Here is an 18,286-nt window from a genome sequence, read left to right on the forward strand (position 1 = left end):
ACCTCTGTAATATATAAGGAGGCCAACCAACCATGGTAACACCCAGGTCAATTACCTCTTGTTGCATCACACATTGTACAAGGGCCTTACAGCCCAGCAACCCTACTTAGTTACTTAGTCTTCACCGCCTTAAGTGGCCTCTCCGTTGTACTTACATAGCTTGCCATTGCCCTTACGGCCTTGGTCATTGTAGTATAGTTGATTGTTGTTGTAGGATAGCTTGCCACCGCCTTACGCGGTTTTTACTTGGATACTTCTGGCTGCAAGCACCCTCCTCCTTGACGTCCTTACAGACGTCTAGGACAGAACCTTGCCAACCAGGCCTTGTCAAATATGAAATCAGGGAACAATGCATGTAGCATTGATACCATGTTAGTCCCATGCAACACGTGCAGCACAGAGTATAGCAACTGAAGTAGTACCATTGCCTTTGATACCTCAATCACAGCCAGAGCTGCAAGTGTATCGATGCTGACAGACTCTTGAGTGCATACGGCTGTCCAAAGTAGTGTAAGCATCTGTTCTTGTTCTTCCGGCTCTTGATCTGGGTTGTAAACTGCAGCATCCAGGATTGTGCTATATAGGCGGTCAATGTCAGCGTGCCAGTAACTTAATCTAGATGATGGTCTGAGGACAACTTTCAGTTGAGCTTGATCAACAATATTCCCTTTTCTGCAAATGTACCAAACTGCTGTGGCGGCGTATATAAACAGACTACCAGATAGACTGGCAAGTTGCGTCAAGTCAGATTTGGGGACAGCACTGTTAGCCAACTGCTCAAGAAGATATAGCTTGATGTCAGCTTGCACAAGTGATTTCTTGATGTCATGCAGCAGGCATACTGAATGCCTCTCATCCAACTGTGCCTCCACCCTGAGTTGGATGTCTGGCTTGGGTTGACTAGTGACAAAGATCTTGATAGGTAGGTTTGTAGTTACCCTGAAGAGCATGTCCAGCATTGTCTCCACCCTGTCTGAGCTTTTACATTTGTTGAGCGCATCAATAACTACCACATATGTGCTTGATACCTCTCCCGTCATACTCAACAGCGGCTCCTTGATTAGTTGCTTGCACTGGCTGACAATTGATTGCAACTTGATCTTTGGTTCTTTCTCTAAAGCAGCCAGCAGGGCCGGCCAAAACCAAGGCAAGCGCTGTGCAAGTTGATACGCAATGGTGGGTATAATTTGTCTGACGTCTCCACACTCATCCTTTGTGCGCGTGCAAAAGAAGCTGGCGCCAAGCGCCCCACGTTCCTGAAGAGCCTGGGCAAAGGTATATGCAATGGTGGTCTTTCCTGTGCCTGCTGTCGTAGACACACTCGATACCACGGAATTTATTCCAATTTTCTCGAATTTAAACAAAGACGAACGGACTAGATTTTCAATCACGTGACTTCGGCGCTTATATCATACGCTAAGCGCCGAGCCACGTCCCCTTCCGCGCTTAAATCAGCATACGTAGCCACCTCCACCCATGACGTCATCATGACACGTCAGTGACACGTATGTATGAGTAAGGCCAACTGCGGAGCGGGGTTCTTATTGGATACAGTATTTGATTTAGTATATTTGTAATTAGCTAGCTTGTAGAATATATAAGGAGGCACACCGACCATGGTAACACCCAGGTCAATTACCTCTTGTCGCATCTCCTATTTTGTACGAGGACTTTAGGTCCAGTAACTACTTAGTCCACTCAGTTCCACGTCGCCTTAAGCGGCTTCTTCACTGTACTTAGGTAGCTTGTCATCGCCCTTACAGGCTTCGTCACCGTAGTATAGTTGGCCGTCGTCGTAGGTAGCTTGCTCGTCGCCTTAAGCAACATTTACTTAGTTACAACCGGCCGCAAGTGCCCACCTCCTCGACGTCCTTACAGACGTCTAGGACACTAGGTAATCAACCTTAAGTCGGTTGCAAACCGTGCCCACCAAGCACACCCCACTTAGTCTCAACAAACGAGAAGGTCCCCTGTACTAGCACGAGGGAAATCACCTGATCGGGCTCGCCTTTCGCTATCAATAATCAAACTAGCGTCGGCCCCAGGTAGTACCGAATTGCTATAAGGCAGACGGATTCCAATCGTCCGCGTACTACCGGTCACCGCACCCTTTGTCAGCGGAACTAGTCAGCAGATCCACCCGCTTGCAGAAAACCCGTCCCACATCACGCCCGCACACGGCAGTCGATTGGTTGATAGGGACTGTCCAACGCTAGGCGGTTGACGCAAGTTCTTAGCGCTAGAACAATAAAGCGACCCATAAGTCCTGTCACAGGCACCATCCCCCTACTTCGCCCATCATTACGTCACGCACCCCCTCTCGCGCTTCCTCCCGCGCCTCCCAACGCGCCACCTCCCACCAAGGCCGCTCATATCCCCATGAGATGGCAACCCGTTCCCGGAGCACCGCTCGTCCCCCGTCCCCTCTCGATCAAGGAGAGTTGGGACCCGCTCTTCCGGCAGCCGCCGATGAGTCAAGAAGCCTCAAACCAGAGGTCTATGGGGAAATCTCCCTCAGCCGCGCAATCTCCCTCCTCCTGGGATTGCAAAACCAAGTCATCCGGCTCGAACGGGAACTCAAGGAACTCAAGGAGGTCAACAAGGAAGCCCGAGATTGGATGGGAGCGGTTGACCAAACCCTCACTCAAATCAAGGCTATTGGGGGGCCCCAACCCCACACACCAGAAGACCGGAAACCCCCGGCAGTTGAGGCCACGCCCAGGCCCATATCCAAAACCAACCCTCTTCCAGCGCCTAGTGCGCCCCTCATCGCCTGGGCCAACCCCACCAAGCCTCCCATCACCTTCGCCCAACCAACTCCCGTCCAGGCTCCCCCGAGAATCCCTACTCCCACTCCACCTGCGCCTATCAGGCTCCAATCCCCCCTTGCCTCTCAACCAGCGGCTCCAGTAGTCGCTTATCAAGCACCCGTCAAGGTAGATCACCCCGACGCCTATACGGGGAAGATTGGTAATGAGTCCAGACAATGGCTCACCAGGATGATGGCATGGGTCCGCCTCAATCAGCGGATGTTCCCAACCGATCAGGAGGTATTGTCCTTCCTCCTGATGAACATGAAGGACACGGCAGGAGCCTGGGCACACCCCCACCTCGATCAACTAGGGTCTCACAGGGCCATCATCCAAACGGTCAAGGACTTTAGGAGGGAATTCCTAACCGCATTTGGGAATCCGGACGCCACACGAGCCGCCGAGCGGCAAATTACAAACCTTACTCAGACAGGTACCTGTGCTGAGTACATTACTAAGTTCAGGACCATCGCCATGGACCTGGACTGGAACAACGCCGCCCTTCGTGGGCAATTTGCACGTGGCCTCCACTGGGAGGTCAGCCGTCTCATTGCCACCCGAGAACGGCGCCCCACTACCCTCCTCGAGCTGCAGAACGCGGCTCTGGTCATCGACAACGCCCTCCGTGAGGAACGCGCCAGCCACCCGCCTAAGGGTAATAAGTCTGGCACCTCCAACACCACCCCAACAGGGGGGCGAGTACCGGCCAACAGGCCACAAGACCAGGTCGCCTTTCCAGCGATCCTAACTTTGTCTCCGAGGAGGAGCGAAACCGCCGCAGGGCAGAAGGCCTCTGCATCAAATGCGGGAAAACAGGGCACAAGTTTGCGGAATGCCGCACTGGCTGGAAGGCCACGCCTAAGGAGGAAGGCATCAAAAAGGAAGCCGCCAAAATTGGCGAAGAGTCTGGACCCGAATCGGGAAAAGACTAAGGGTACCTGCTGCCGCGTGCAAGGACCCCAAGGACTCTGGCTGTATAGAAATATGTAATATATCAAGTAGCTCGAATAAAATATCCCCACTCTTCACCATTTCTATTACACCAGAGAAACAAGCGGAAAACCTAGAAGTCCTGATAGATTCAGGCGCCACTTCCTCATTTCTACACCCCCGTACCGCGGAACTACTCCGCCTCCCACTCATTGACCTCCCTACACCCCGTACCGTTACTATGCTCGATGGGTCGAGCCCCCAGGCAGGCAAAATCTGGAAAAAGGCAATCCTGACCTTCTCCTTTGATGGCAAGAAAATGACAGAGACCTTCCTTATATGTAACACAGGGTCTCATGCTGCCATCTTGGGATTGAAATGGTTGGATGCCCACAACCCGGAGATCGATTGGAATATGCGCACCCTTACCTTTCCTCATGCAACCCCTGAACATGTGGCCATCGCCGAGGAAGAAGAAGCAGATAAGAATCCCCTTGAAGGAGTACCCTCCGAGTACCATCAATACGCCAAGGTATTTGGAGAAGAAGAATTCAACAAGCTTCCTCCACACCGGCATTACGACATTGGAATAGAACTCACGGAAGAAGGCCCCCTTAACTCTCCCCTTTACAGTATGACAGACGCCGAGTCCGCCACACTCAAGGACTGGCTCAGGGATGAGTTGAAAGCCGGGAAGATCCGCCCTAGCAAATCTTCCATTAGTTCACCGGTCATGTTCGTACCTAAGAAGGATGGTTCCCGCCGATTGGTCGTTGACTACCGTCGCCTCAATAACCGGACAAAGAAAAACGTGTACCCGCTCCCCCGACCAGACGACCTCATGGCCCAGCTCCGTGGAGCCAAGGTTTTCACCAAGTTAGATCTAAGGTGGGGCTACAACAATGTCCGAGTTAAAGAAGGCGATGAATGGAAAACCGCTTTTCGCACCAAGTACGGCTTATACGAGTCCCTAGTCATGACATTTGGTCTCACCAACGCCCCCGCCGCCTTCCAACACTTCATGAACGAATTGTTCAAGGATTTGCTAGATGTATGCGTCATCATATACCTTGATGACATCTTAATCTATTCCAAGGATGACGCATCACACACCAAGCATGTTCACGAAGTCTTACGGCGTCTGATGGATAACCAACTGTTCTGTAAAGCTTCCAAATGCACTTTCCACGTTACCTCAGTGGAATACCTGGGTATCATTGTGTCGGATAAAGGCTTCAGCTTGGATAAACTCAAAATCCAGGCGGTGCAAGAATGGCCAACCCCCACAAAGGTCAAAGAAGTCCAGTCGTTCTTAGGATTTGCCAACTTCCTATGTCGATTTGTTGCCAACTTTAGTCACACGGCTAGACCCTTGCATAACCTTGTCAAGAAGGACACGCCCTGGAAATGGGGGACAAAGGAACAGGAAGCATTCCAAGGCCTGAAGGATGCTATCACCAACGCCCCGGTACTCTGCCACGCCGATCCCGCCAAACCCTACTTCCTAGAAACGGATGCTTCTGGCGCAGCTCTAGGTTCCATACTGAGCCAACGCCAAGAAGATGGCCGCCTTCACCCACTTGGCTTCCTATCAGAATCATTCAAGGGCGCGGAACAAAATTACGATACACACGATAAGGAGCTTCTAGCGATCATCCGCTCCTTTGAGTACTGGCGCATCTTCCTGGAGGGAACCCTACATCCCATCACCGTCTTCACAGATCACCGGAACTTGGAATATTGGAAGGAGTCCCGCACCTTCAACCGTCGACATGCCAGATGGCACTTACTCCTTGCCGGTTACAACTTCCACATTGTGTACCGCCCCGGCAAACAGTCCGGTAAACCAGATGCCCTATCACGCCGCTCGGATCACGCCGACATTCCACCCGCCGCCCAGACCATGCTCCCTGACCCTGTGTTTGCCAACGTGGCCTTAGTTACTCCGGAAAAAGAGCTCCAACGCCAAATCGAGACTGCCTTGGATCAGGACGAATCACTGGAGGAAATCTTACAATTCCTCCAGAACGAGTCCAAGGCACCCCCCTCAATTAAGCGAGCATTCAAAGACTATGAGATGGAGGCCGGACTACTGTTTTACCAAGGACGTATTGTGGTACCTGACGTTGGCACTCTAAGAACGGATCTGCTTCGCATTTTTCACGACAGCCCATTAGCCGGCCACCCGGGCAGACAAAGGACCCTGGAACTTGTATTGCGTAACTACTACTGGCCGGGCATCCGCGCAGATACGTACTGGCACGTGGATTCCTGCAAAACCTGTCAGCGGATCAGAAAACCCAAATACGCTTCCATTCCCCCACAGCCACTCAAACTTCCATCACGCCCCTGGCAACACGTGTCATACGATATGATAGTAGACCTGCCCAAAGACGGAAGCAACGACTCTATACTGGTCATCGTGGATAGTTTTACCAAATATGTCATCCTGGTAGAATGTTCCAAAAAGCTCAAAGCGCCGGAACTAGCAGACCTGTTCCTACGCCACGTATGGAAGCGTTACGGTATGCCGGAGAAAACAGTATCAGATCAAGGACGGGTCTTCAATAATAAATTCCTTAAGGCTCTATACCAACGCCTAGGAATAGACCCCCACTTCTCCTTGGCCTACCACCCTCAAAGCGATGGACAGACAGAGCGCGTGAACCCTACGGTAGAACATTTCTTAAGAGCTTACTCAGGGGTAAATCAGAAGGATTGGGTCAAATGGTTACCAATGGCGGAATTTGCCTACAACAACGCAGTACACAGTTCAACAGGCAAATCCCCATTCAAAGCACTGTACGGATGGGAACCTTCACTAACCCCAAGTAACGTCCCGACAGACGTCCCTGAGGCAGATGACTTGGCAACACAGATGGAAGCACAATGGCGAGAAATCGAGGCTGCACTCCGGCAATCCAAAACACGCATGACAGCCGGGGAAACAGGGGAACCGCTCGAATTTGATATTGGAGAAGAAGCCTGGCTGGACGCCAAAAATGTGAAGCTAAAGACCCTGAGTCCTAAGCTGACCGAACAACGCCTAGGCCCCTTCAAAGTAATCGAGAAAATCTCCGACCGGGCCTACCGCCTAGAGCTCCCACCCACAATGAGAATCCACAATGTATTTTACGTGGGGCTCCTGTCAAAAGTCAAAAGGGATGAAAAGCGCAACTTTGAGAATCGGCCCCCACCTGTCACCGTAGATGGGGAAGAGGAATACAAGGTCAAAGGCATCACAGATATGGAAGAAAGGAACGGAGAATGGTTTTTTAGGGTTAAATGGAAGGGCTATGGATCAGAGGAGAATACCTGGGAACCAAGGGAAAACCTCAAAAACGCCGAAAAAATCCTGAAAAAATTCGAAAAAGAAATGAAGAAAAAGGCCCTCGGCGCTGCCAAGGCCCTTAGAGGGGGGGCAGTGTCGTAGACACACTCGATACCACGGAATTTATTCCGATTTTCTCGAATTTAAACAAAGACGAACGGACTAGATTTTCAATCACGTGACTTCGGCGCTTATATCATACGCTAAGCGCCGAGCCACGTCCCCTTCCGCGCTTAAATCAGCATACGTAGCCACCTCCACCCATGACGTCATCATGACACGTCAGTGACACGTATGAGTAAGGCCAACTGCGGAGCGGGGTTCTTATTGGATACAGTATTTGATTTAGTATATTTGTAATTAGCTAGCTTGTAGAATATATAAGGAGGCACACCGACCATGGTAACACCCAGGTCGATTACCTCTTGTCGCATCTCCTATTTTGTACAAGGACTTTAGGTCCAGTAACTACTTAGTCCACTCAGTTCCACGTTGCCTTAAGCGGCTTCTTCACTGTACTTAGGTAGCTCGTCATCGCCCTTACAGGCTTCGTCACCGTAGTATAGTTGGCCGTTGTCGTAGGTAGCTTGCTCGTCGCCTTAAGCAACATTTACTTAGTTTACAACCGGCCGCAAGTGCCCACCTCCTCGACGTCCTTACAGACGTCTAGGACACCTGCCATGCCACTCATCCAGAAGATGTTAGGCTTTGCTGGATCAAGTGACCATTGCTCAAGCTCAAGTAGGATCTTGACTTGTGTGTCTTTGGTGCAGGCTCAACAATTGATCTCTTTGGACAGCAAGGAGTTGTATGTGGCAGAGTTGATGGGTGAGAGCAATTTGAGGTGAGAGTCCTGTTTGCACCAACAGTCAATATTGCAAATCAGCTATCTTGCTAGCCTACCATAAGTTGTTCTTCAAGTATGCCCCAAATCTTTAGATTTGCTTTGGTCTGTTTGTTTCATCAGTTGTATATTCTGTATATGTATGTGCACTACTTGCCTGTAGCTCCTCAAGGATATCAGCTATGCGCCTGTATCTGTTCAGTACTTTGTCTTCATCCTGCTTGGCTTGCCTGTAGTACCCTCCTGTTCTACGCTCCTGCCTGTTGCTGATGATTGCCACTTGCTCTTTGACAGACCTTTTGTTGTTGTGAGCTTTCCAAGCCCAGATAGGCCTGCACTACTCACGCTGCTGTCCTAGACATCTGTAAGGATGTTGAGGGTGTGGGCACTTGTGGCTGTGTGACTAATACAGTAAACCACTTAAGGCGGCAATGAGGTACCCTACAACAACAAACTGACTAACTACAACAACTGTCATAAACAGAGGAAAATAGAACTAGCCGGAATTGAACCAGCTTGACCACTAAGCCATAGCCCTATTATTCCTCTGCTGACAACCCATGATTACACCTGCTACCCCCAAATTTGGGCTTGGGCCAGCATGCAACCACTTGTACTGGTCATGTGACCATGTCCAGGACAACAACCACGCGCTATAAGGCGGTGGTGAGCTATGTATGTACAGCAAGATTGACACTTAAGGCGTGTAACTAAGTGTCTTACTGGGCTGTAAGGCCCTTGTACAATGTGGGATGCAACAAGGTAATTGACCTGGGTGTTACCGTGGTTGGTTGGCCTCCTTATATAATCTACAGGTTGACTAATTACAAATACACTAAAGCAAATACTGTATCAAATGAGAACCCCGCTCTGCAGTTGGTCTTACTCATGCCTACATGTTGATGACGTGTCAAGCTGAGGTCATCTGAGTGAGTCAGCTGATGTCATTGGTGGAGGTGGCTACGTGTGATGAGTAAGCGGATGGGGATGTGGCTTGGCGCTTAGCGTATGATATAAGCGCCAAGTCACGTGATTGAAAATCTAGTCTGTTTGCCTTTGTTTAAATCCAAGAAAATGGGAATAGATTCCCTGGTATTGAGTGTGTCTATGACAGCTGCTATTCCTTTCAAGAAGTCAGGAACCTGGGTCAATCTAGATGCCTTGATATGCTGATTGAGCAAAGTACTGAGCAACGTCAGCCTTTTTGCCAGGGCATCAAGTTTGCTGCAATGCTTCAAGCTGAGCTAGATAAAAGCCAAGGTCAACATAGGCAGGAGAGCAAAAGATATATGTAACCAACCTCTATGCACTCAATACAGGCCAGCAGACCTTCAATAGCTGCTTGCAGAGGTGGGAACACCTGTGCGCCGTTGTGCAATGTTCTCAGTGCATTGGTAAGAAACGGGACAGCAGTAGAAGCAGTGGATGCGGTCACAGTGGAAGGTGCAAGTGTTGATTTGATTCTGTCTGCCTTGCGCTCAATATATGCACCAAGGGCTTTCATGCCTATTGCTTCCAAAAAACCTAGGCCAGAGACAGTTGTTGAACTGGATGATATGCAAGCGCGAGGTTGTCCAGGCAAAGGGTTGATGATGGGTGTTTGCAGGAGTTTCAGGGTCCATATCACATGGCACGTTTTCCTGGATTTTTTTTTCGGATACAATTTATTACAAGGACCCGAGCACATGGTCGGACACCCTGGCTATGCTAGAGTGAGGCTACATACATAGCGGAGAACAAGAGAGAATAAACACCGGCAAGGCAGAGAGAACACGCAGTGCGGGTGAGACTACGTCGCAATAGTAGAGCCTGACAGAACCGTGGCTCCGGAGGCACGACCGGATCAGGTACAGGGTGAGAGCAGAAGGATGAGAGAGGGCAAACAAAAAAAAGAGAGAGAGAGAGGCAGAGGCAGAGGCAGAGGCATATAGGGACGCATCGGGCATAAATAATTAAAGTAAAATAACAAACGTATTTCTGGAGAAAGCCGATATCCTGAAAAGTACACGCAAACGAGGCAGCCATGGCTTTCGCGCGGTGGCGGGCAAAGGTTGCAGTCACAGTGATGGTAACGGTGAGTGAGCTGTACCCGTCGTCACCCATCGTTTAGTTTTGTTTTTCGCATTCCACTCAATTTATGTTTATATCGGATTTTTTCCCTTACTTTATGCCCTTGTCCTTAGTATAGATTGTCATGTCGGTTATACACACGGTCCCATACCCTCCTTCGGTATGTAAGCTATCAAATAGCTCTGATGTTACTTCTCTTAAGGTACTGGTGTTCACTCATTTCCGTACGAAACATGGTCAGGTCAGATACCGCAACTCTTTCTGTTTCTTCAAATGCATAAAGCACGTCGATTTTTGTATGCTCCACATTCTTGGACTTTTAGTATTGTAGTGCCCATGGGGGTTGGCCCCTCCAAGCCGTGAGCTGTACCCTGCATATCGCATTATCGGATATAGGATCTGCACGCTTTTTGTATCTTCAATAAATTCCCGCGATAATAATCAGAAAAAATAGTCTTGGAGGATGCATACGTAATCATGCGCATACCTTTTGAATCTCTAAATATCACGCATATATGTGCAGACCTCGCGTCAGAACCCAGGTTACACTACGGGGGTCCGGGAGGCCCTCACTTCACTAAGTTTAATTCTACAACTCGATTGAATCACCCGGTCCAAACTCTGACCAAAGGTAACTTGAACTCTGTGTGTTGAACGAAAGAACGAAGGAGAGAAAAGATGTCTGCTGACTTGACTTACGACTTGCCTGATAACTCACCTTGTGAATCTTTCTATGTTCTCTTTTATGTGAGGCTGTGATTCGGAGCTTGCGGAGATGCACGAGCCGGGACTTGGCCGCAGGAAGGCGGGGGCTGGAGTGGCCCAACCACGTAGCTACTCGATGTCAGTGGTCGACCACACTCGTACGGCGTGCTCGGCCTTCCGATGCGCCTCTATTTTCCTAAGTTCCACCCACAGTCCCGATGCAGTACTCGGTGCATGTGTGTCAATTACCGGCCTCATCGACAACTTGAGTCAGCCTAAGTCGGCTTATGTAAGCTTAAGTTATCGACATTTTCTCTTATCTTCTGCCCTGCTATGACTGTCGTCAGGGATGGCTCGCTCGCCCGCGAGTGCTCTTCGCGACTTGGTGTCCCAGACATATCCGGTGCGCGCTCTGCGCCGGAGCCGAGATTCATGATATTGCTGCTCAATAGACTTGTAGATATACAGATCAAGAAATTCAAGGAACGGAATTGAAGACTTTGATGGTGAGTTGGAATGGAACTACAGATAGTTCCGACTACTTCCAGGTATGGGCACATATGTTTGTTCAGCCGTGTGTGGTGTGATTCAAACTAGCAGTATACATGCGTATAATTCCAGGATTTGGCCGGAGATATAACAGAAATAGCACACTTCTTGATTGAAGCTTGGCGGTTTACGTGATTGGAAAGTCGTGAGAGTATTAAAAGCATTATCACTACTAGGAAATAACAAGAGCATTAAGACCTCAATCCCACCAATATCTAAATACACACCAGCGTATTCTTTCTTTAGCTATGACGCCAAAATAGCATAAATGCAACGTGTTTTGAACGAATCAATCGACAGTTAGTGCACTGATTGAAGCGTGCCATGCTGTACCGCCTTATATTTGTATGACACCATTATAGGTGTGAAGGATAGGGGGATCAGTATCAAGGAGAAGCTGACGTGAATGCCGGTCGGCAGACCTACGGCGCTGTAACCAAGCGGCATATAAAATAAAGGTACTTTGCAAATGCTACAATTGTCGAAGCTACGATTCACACGAGTCTATCTGTATACTTTGTACTACATGACTATTCATTTGATTCAGACACCGCCACGCGTACGGTTGGCTTCTGCATCAAGTGATCGACAAAAGTAAGACCACAACAATTACATCACCCATTCACTCATAACTCGTCACTCGATTGATCGACACTAGCATCTGACGTCGCTCGATAAGCCCCACCAGAGGCGCGATTTATTTGGATCGTAATCTCGCGGGAGGGTGATCATAATCGGACAAGCGCAAATTACGAAGAAGCCGTAAGGGTTATCGTGAGCCACCAATTTCGGATCACAAACACGTTTTGCCCCCAAGGTCAACTCGTCGTACGTGTGAGTCGTAGGCCATGTAAGCCCGACTGCAAATGTTTGAGAGTGCCTGTCCGCAGACCGGAGGACGAAGCGGCGAGCTGAAGAAGAGCAATGTGCCTGGTACGCAGTGAAGGGCTGTGTCGGTACGGAGTCGGCCGGGGTCTCGACCAGTCATCAACGGCCCAATGCGGCGATCGTTCGAGGAGAAAGTCTTCCCCAATTTCCCAAATCCAAGACAACTCGCGTCTTCGGTCCCTCGCTCGCCTCTTTCCAGCTCACATGTGCATACGATCGACAGGCGAGTGGATGACATAATCAGTGGAGCGGATCGGAAGCAAAACAATGACTTAAGGACGAGTGGGTTTCCCTTGTGCTACCCAACTACCACCCACATGTCGTACGTCCCCCCAAGTTGGTTGTTAGACTCGTGCTTATGATCATTCTAGAGACGTTCAGGAAGCGTCGTCGGCCTCGACGTCGTCATTTGTAGCAGCGTTGGTGCTGAATGCTGCGATATTCGGAGCCGAGATTGTCGCCTTCACAGTACTACGAAGGAGCTTCCCTGCAATCTATGAGCCCAGGAGCAGATTCCTTCCCGAGGGGTATGTCCAGCAAAAATTCCATTGCGTTCGTTATCCCAATTGCTTTACTTGCTCATAGTAAACGACAACGCCCCCTTGGAGAAGGTTTACTATCTTGGCCTATTACAATATTCAAAGCCGACCATGAAGACATAAAGATGCACAACGGCATGGACGCATACTTCTTCGTCCGATTCTTGCGAATGATGGTTCGCATATTCTTGCCATTTTGGTATGCACATCAGCTCGAAGTCACCGTCTCTTGGCATTGACCTAGGCCCGATTAGGATTGTATCATGGATTATTCTCTTACCCGTTGATGCGGCCGGGGTGAACAACAAAACCCAACTCGACCAGTTTACATTTGGCAATATACCCTCCGACTCTCAAGTCCGATATGCAGCACACTTGATCCTCGCCTGGCTAGGCACCTTCTGGGTCTTGTTCAACATCAAGAAGGAAATGAGGAACTTTGTGGAACAGAGGCACCGTCACTTAGTTAATCCTATCCATTCTGCAAGCGCTCAAGCAAACACGGTGTTGATCACTGGTGTACCTCGTAAATTTTTGGACGAAGACGCGTTGGCACAGTTGTTCCAACACGTACCCGGTGGTGTGAAGAAAGTTTGGTTGAATCGGTAAGCGGTTGCTTTGCCATCCTGCAATATTTGTTTCAAATTCTGTTTTCCAGGGACTTGAAAGATCTTCCAGACATTTATGACCGGCGTACCGCAGCATCCAATAAACTTGAATCTGCGGAGTTTAACCTCGTTGCTACTGCCCAGAAGCTGCATCGCAAACACAATCTGGCGCTAGCTAAGGCAGCCAAGAAGGGGCAAGACATCACGACCGTCAAGCCTCCTGTTCCCGACGCGGATCTCGAGAATGCGGCTGTCGCCGATCGATATGTTCCTCGCTCGCAGCGGCCAACACACCGACTTCCTCCTTTCAAGTGGTTGCCTTTTGGATTGCCCTTCATGGGCGAGAAAGTTGATACAATCGAATGGGCTCGCAAAGAAGTTGTCGAATCCGAGAAATTGCTGTCTGAAGGGCGCAGGAAGCTGGCCGAAGACAGATCTAACGTTGGTGTCGACATGAACGAGAACTACCCTCCTCTCAACTCTGCCTTCATCCTATTCAACCAACAAATCGGCGCACACATGGCTGCTCAAATTACAATTCACAACCAACCCTACCGAATGGCCGAGAAATATACCGAGGTTGCGCCTGCAGATGTGATCTGGGGTAATCTAGGAATTAACCCTTACGAAGCGCAAATTCGTCGAGCAATTAGCTACGCCGCGACGGCTGGTCTTATTATCTTCTGGGCAATTCCTGGTACGTTTTCAAATTGGCGCTACTGGCTGGAACTAATGGGATTTGTTAGTCTCCTTCGTCGGTATCGTATCCAATGTTGCCCAACTCTGCGTTCGATTCAGTTGGATGCGATGGCTTTGCGAGCTCCCTGACCCTGTAGTCGGCATTATCTCCGGTATCCTTCCTCCCGTCGCACTCGCCATCCTGATGATGCTCTTGCCGATTGTACTCCGTTTGCTTGCTCGGTTCGAGGGAATCCCGAGGTTTACTGGCCTCGAGTTGAGCTTGATGACCCGATACTTTATTTTCCAAGTAGTAGTGAGTAATTTTCGCCATCTTTTAGTATTTATTCGGAAATTAACCACTAGATGCTAGCACTCGTTCCTCATCGTCACCCTTTCTTCAGGTCTTATCGCTGCTCTGCCTGAACTGGCCTCCAATCCCACCAGCATTCCAACCATTTTGGCGGAGAAATTACCCGAGGCTTCAACATTCTTCTTGACTTATGCAATCCTACAAGGTACGTTAGCTGCGAGCCCATGCCCGGATCAGACGCTGACGCGTGTATAAAGGATTGGCTGGAAGCGCCGGAGGTTTGCTACAAATCGTCCCGTTGGTGGTATATTATGTTAAATTGTACATCCTTGGAAGGTGAGTCTCTAGTTATTCTACTCGGTTTTGGCCACCGGTTTATTGATACAACTCTTAGCACGCCTCGTTCTATCTACAATATCAAGTATTCGCTTCGAAACGTTGCCTGGGGTACATTGTTCCCTGCCATGACGTTGATTACCGTCATTGGACTTGCGTAAGTTTTTTCTTTCTCTTTTTCTTTCGCATCAACATGGAGGGGAAAGTGGAGAGTTGCGCATGAGGGTTTTCATTGAGTTCCCGCCTCGCTTCATCCTGATCAGGAATTTGGGGCTGGTTGATCGGACCTGCCTCCTCGATCTGGGTGACCGACTTCGCAATGCCGTAAGGCTTCTGGATTTTCGTGAGGTCATGCCGGTTGGGTACATCGGCAGAACTGGCTCGGCGTCTTGCCGCTCTTGCCTTGCATCTCGGTCCCATCAGCATCCTCTGTTCCATTCTCTTCGCTCCTATCATAATCACCTGCCCCAATGTACTCACGTGAACTCTTAGGTACTCGATCATCTCTCCTATCATCAACGGTCTTGTCTGCGTCGCCTTCTTCCTGTTCTACCAAGTATGGAAATATCTGTTCTTGTGGCAGATGGGCCAGCCTGAGGCGGGAGATACTGGAGGTAGGCAAAGCTTTTTCAACGACGACGGGATTTGCTGACGTTCTGTCATAGGAATGTTTTTCCCCAAGGCCATGCAACATATTTTCGTTGGCTTGTATATTGAACAGATTTGCCTCTGCGCTCTATTTTTCCTCTCTCGCGATGCACAACTCCGTCCTTCGGCTGTTCCACAAGGAGCATTGATGGTTGTACTCATTGTTATTACTGTAAGTCTACGCCCGCACTCTAGCCTTGACGGTTATTGATGATCACTTGAACAGGCCGGTTATCAATTCGTGATCAATGACTCGTACAATGCTCTTATACACCCACTTCCTCTCACCCTCGCTCATAAATCCCATGGGATGCCCAAGGAGCATCACCCAAGTCAGGATGAAGACATCGTCCGTGATGAAGATGACATGCGCGAACGGGACTTTGGTCGCCAATCTTCAGACTCTGGAACTCGACCACTCAACAAGAACGGAAACCCTCTCAGCGCCGAACAGCAAGCCAAACTCGACAAGATGGAGCGTGAACGTGCCGAGCACGAGATGATTGCCAAGTCAGCTCCTCCCAAGGCTGAAACTTATGGAAAGAACGTCGCGGAGGAAGGAAAGCGCAACGATGGTCCAGAGGACTTTACGCATCCCGCTGCAGTCGAACCACAGCGCGTTATATGGCTCCCGAAGGATGCTTTGGGTGTTGCCGAGGCCGAGGAGCAAGAGCTCAAGTCCCAGGGTATTGAGGTCTCGACGGACAATGCGGTGATTGACGAAAAGGGACATGTTGAAGTTACTGGTCCACCACCTGGTGGGGATGATGATGCTCTCTTTGGTTAACCGTACAGTCCCACTCTTTCTCATTTTCAATTTTTAACAAGGATATACGGCTTGTCTGCTTCTATTCATTTACTCTCTATATCCCTAACTTTTACCTCCTACCTACCGCTTCCCACTTCTACTCTACGCTCGCCAATTCCGAATTTCCGTCCCAGTTTACTCTCAATTTCCTTCTGCTCTAATGATGACCGGTGTACGATGCCCCGAGGTGATTGATATCCTCCGTGTATTACGTTTTTATTGTCTGTGAATTGAATTGTTGCCAGTTTGGTTGAGCAGCATTGTCGTGTACGCGGAATAATGAGATAGGTTATAAAAGTACCAGTCGATTGTCGTGGCAACTCAACAGATGTCTGGTCAACGTTATTACACATATATACGTAGACTACTCAAACGGACTGGTTATAATAGAAGCCGGTACTTTGGCGACCTATTTCAAACGATCATCAGTAGTCGAATACTTTGTTAACAAATGGATATTCCAAGCTCATCTGATGCAATTATGCCTTGCCGCGCATATCATATCGCTTAGATACTTGTGCATCTTGTTCAATCAAAATCAGTGGTCCGACAATGGAAATCAACCGCCGAACCGCTGGTCATTGCACTTGGCAAGTATTACAACCAGCCGACGTGCCTTGAAACCACTTACTTGAGTCGCTGGGAGCGAATTCCAGGACAATCTAGTAGCTTGCATTGACTGGTCACTCGAAGTTCTGCGAACAACGTTCTATCAGCAATTAAAGCAAACGCGGGGATTTTTCGCGAAAATACGAAACCGGATTGTACCTTCCATTTCCTGTATTCCCGAGGAGATTCTATGCGGAATTTTGTTGATGTGGTTTACACACCCGCAGAGAATGTCTGGGTCAGCCGTCCTGCGATGTTGAAACGTGTACGAGTCATTTATCAAGGATGCAGTTTGTTCGGCGTCTGTACAAAATTGAGAGCTATTTGCTTGGCTCGGCCTATTTTCTGGACCGTCGTACTCAATAATGTATGACCCTCTCGAAACTTGTTGACGCCCCTTGCCAGCTGAGCCAAGCTTCCCGAGATATAGCGATAAGACATTGAACGTCAAGTTCTGAAATCTGGACAAGGAGCTACTTCAAGGTTTGTACTCCGTCGGAGCTCGCAGGGCAACTTATTTCCCTGAAACAATGACTTTGCTCTTACTTCATGGTTGATACAGCAGACGGCCTTGCCTCGAAAATCGTGGTGAAAAGTCACCCCCTGGAAGGCATGACGTTGGGACTGGCATGTAGCTCAAGAATACCCACCCCTATGGATAGTAAGAAGCTGTAAAAGAGAAAAATGAGCTTGGATTATGACTTTGGCTTAGGCTATCCTCCTTTCAGCTTGTATTATCTAATAACCGTAGTAGCCGCACGGCAAGTTGTGAGCTATGGGGGCTATAATTTTGGTATTAAGTTTTAGAGTTTGGTGCACCACATGTTTTCAATAAGAATAAGTGAAGTTTTAACCTTTCACTCTTTGAGTAGAGCTGATACTGACAGATTTATTTGTGCTATATCATCCTCGTTAGCATCATCATTCAAAGGCACCAACATATTTGCCTCTATGTGTTATATAACCACGCCAATGAACAATTGACAAACGACCAGTTCTGATTTTCACAACCATCGTTTCATGGATACTCGGATTTCCTCAAATGTAATCAGAGTTTAGCTCATCGTTTCTGTCTGGAATGCTAATATCGCTCATGTATAAATTGATGGTCCGTAGGTGGGAGAAGCTAGGGCATCACTAACTGACATGCTCACTACTGACCCTGGGGCCTCTCGCTCCCGAGACCTCCACATATATGCGTATATGCCTACATGAGCAGCCTGCCGCCACAGTGCCGAGTCCAACCGGCAGTGGAGGATGCCGGACCCGGGTCCCGAAACATGGGCATGACTCGCGAGCCGGGTGGGCCAACTGCGCTCGGCAGACTTGGTGACAGGGACGGGGGGGGGGAGAGACGACAGGCACGTTGCTCGATTGGTCCGTTGGCCGGATGTGGTCGATGTTCGAAACCGCTCCGTGAGTCGGCGCCCACGTGATATCGAAACGCCGGTTTCGTAGCTCCAGTGCTGGCCGTGCGGCTACGTCGCCCCACCTCACACTTACCTTGAACTGTCGACAGGTCTAGATACTATCTATCTGAGAGCTCCTACAAACGGGATATCAAATGACCTTACTGCTCTTATTGACTTATCACTCAACTTTTGGGTGGGACCTGGTGAT

The 18,286-nt window shown here is 49.2% G+C and overlaps 4 protein-coding genes across 4 annotated transcripts; 2 read left to right on the forward strand and 2 right to left on the reverse strand.

The window, feature by feature from the left end:
* Nucleotides 1–287: 287 nt before the first annotated feature.
* On the reverse strand, nt 288–959 carry RhiXN_08703 (peptidase C14; the record flags this gene model as incomplete). Its single annotated transcript, XM_043328519.1, has 1 exon — nt 288–959. The coding sequence occupies one exon, from the start codon at nt 957–959 to the stop codon at nt 288–290; it is 672 nt and encodes a 223-aa protein (XP_043183904.1).
* A 1,425-nt stretch (nt 960–2,384) lies between these two features.
* RhiXN_08704 (Retrotransposable element Tf2 protein) lies at nt 2,385–7,173 on the forward strand (the record flags this gene model as incomplete). The annotated part of the gene is made up of 3 exons (XM_043328520.1): nt 2,385–3,536; nt 3,572–3,714; nt 3,813–7,173. 3 exons carry the CDS (start codon nt 2,385–2,387, stop codon nt 7,171–7,173), a joined length of 4,656 nt encoding a protein of 1,551 aa, XP_043183905.1.
* A 1,957-nt stretch (nt 7,174–9,130) lies between these two features.
* Nucleotides 9,131–9,419, reverse strand: RhiXN_08705 (uncharacterized protein; the record flags this gene model as incomplete). The annotated part of the gene is made up of 2 exons (XM_043328521.1): nt 9,131–9,154; nt 9,216–9,419. The coding sequence occupies 2 exons, from the start codon at nt 9,417–9,419 to the stop codon at nt 9,131–9,133; spliced, it is 228 nt and encodes a 75-aa protein (XP_043183906.1).
* Nucleotides 9,420–12,237: 2,818 nt separating this feature from the next.
* On the forward strand, nt 12,238–16,036 carry RhiXN_08706 (tranport-associated late exocytosis protein; the record flags this gene model as incomplete). Its single annotated transcript, XM_043328522.1, has 12 exons — nt 12,238–12,449; nt 12,499–12,654; nt 12,713–12,865; nt 12,921–13,271; nt 13,325–13,971; nt 14,021–14,268; nt 14,326–14,470; nt 14,523–14,601; nt 14,660–14,758; nt 15,094–15,215; nt 15,267–15,421; nt 15,476–16,036. The coding sequence occupies 12 exons, from the start codon at nt 12,238–12,240 to the stop codon at nt 16,034–16,036; spliced, it is 2,928 nt and encodes a 975-aa protein (XP_043183907.1).
* Nucleotides 16,037–18,286: the final 2,250 nt, after the last annotated feature.

This window comes from Rhizoctonia solani, chromosome 10 (assembly GCF_016906535.1).
Source record: "Rhizoctonia solani chromosome 10, complete sequence".
In the NCBI taxonomy this organism is placed as follows: Eukaryota; Fungi; Basidiomycota; class Agaricomycetes; order Cantharellales; family Ceratobasidiaceae; genus Rhizoctonia; species Rhizoctonia solani.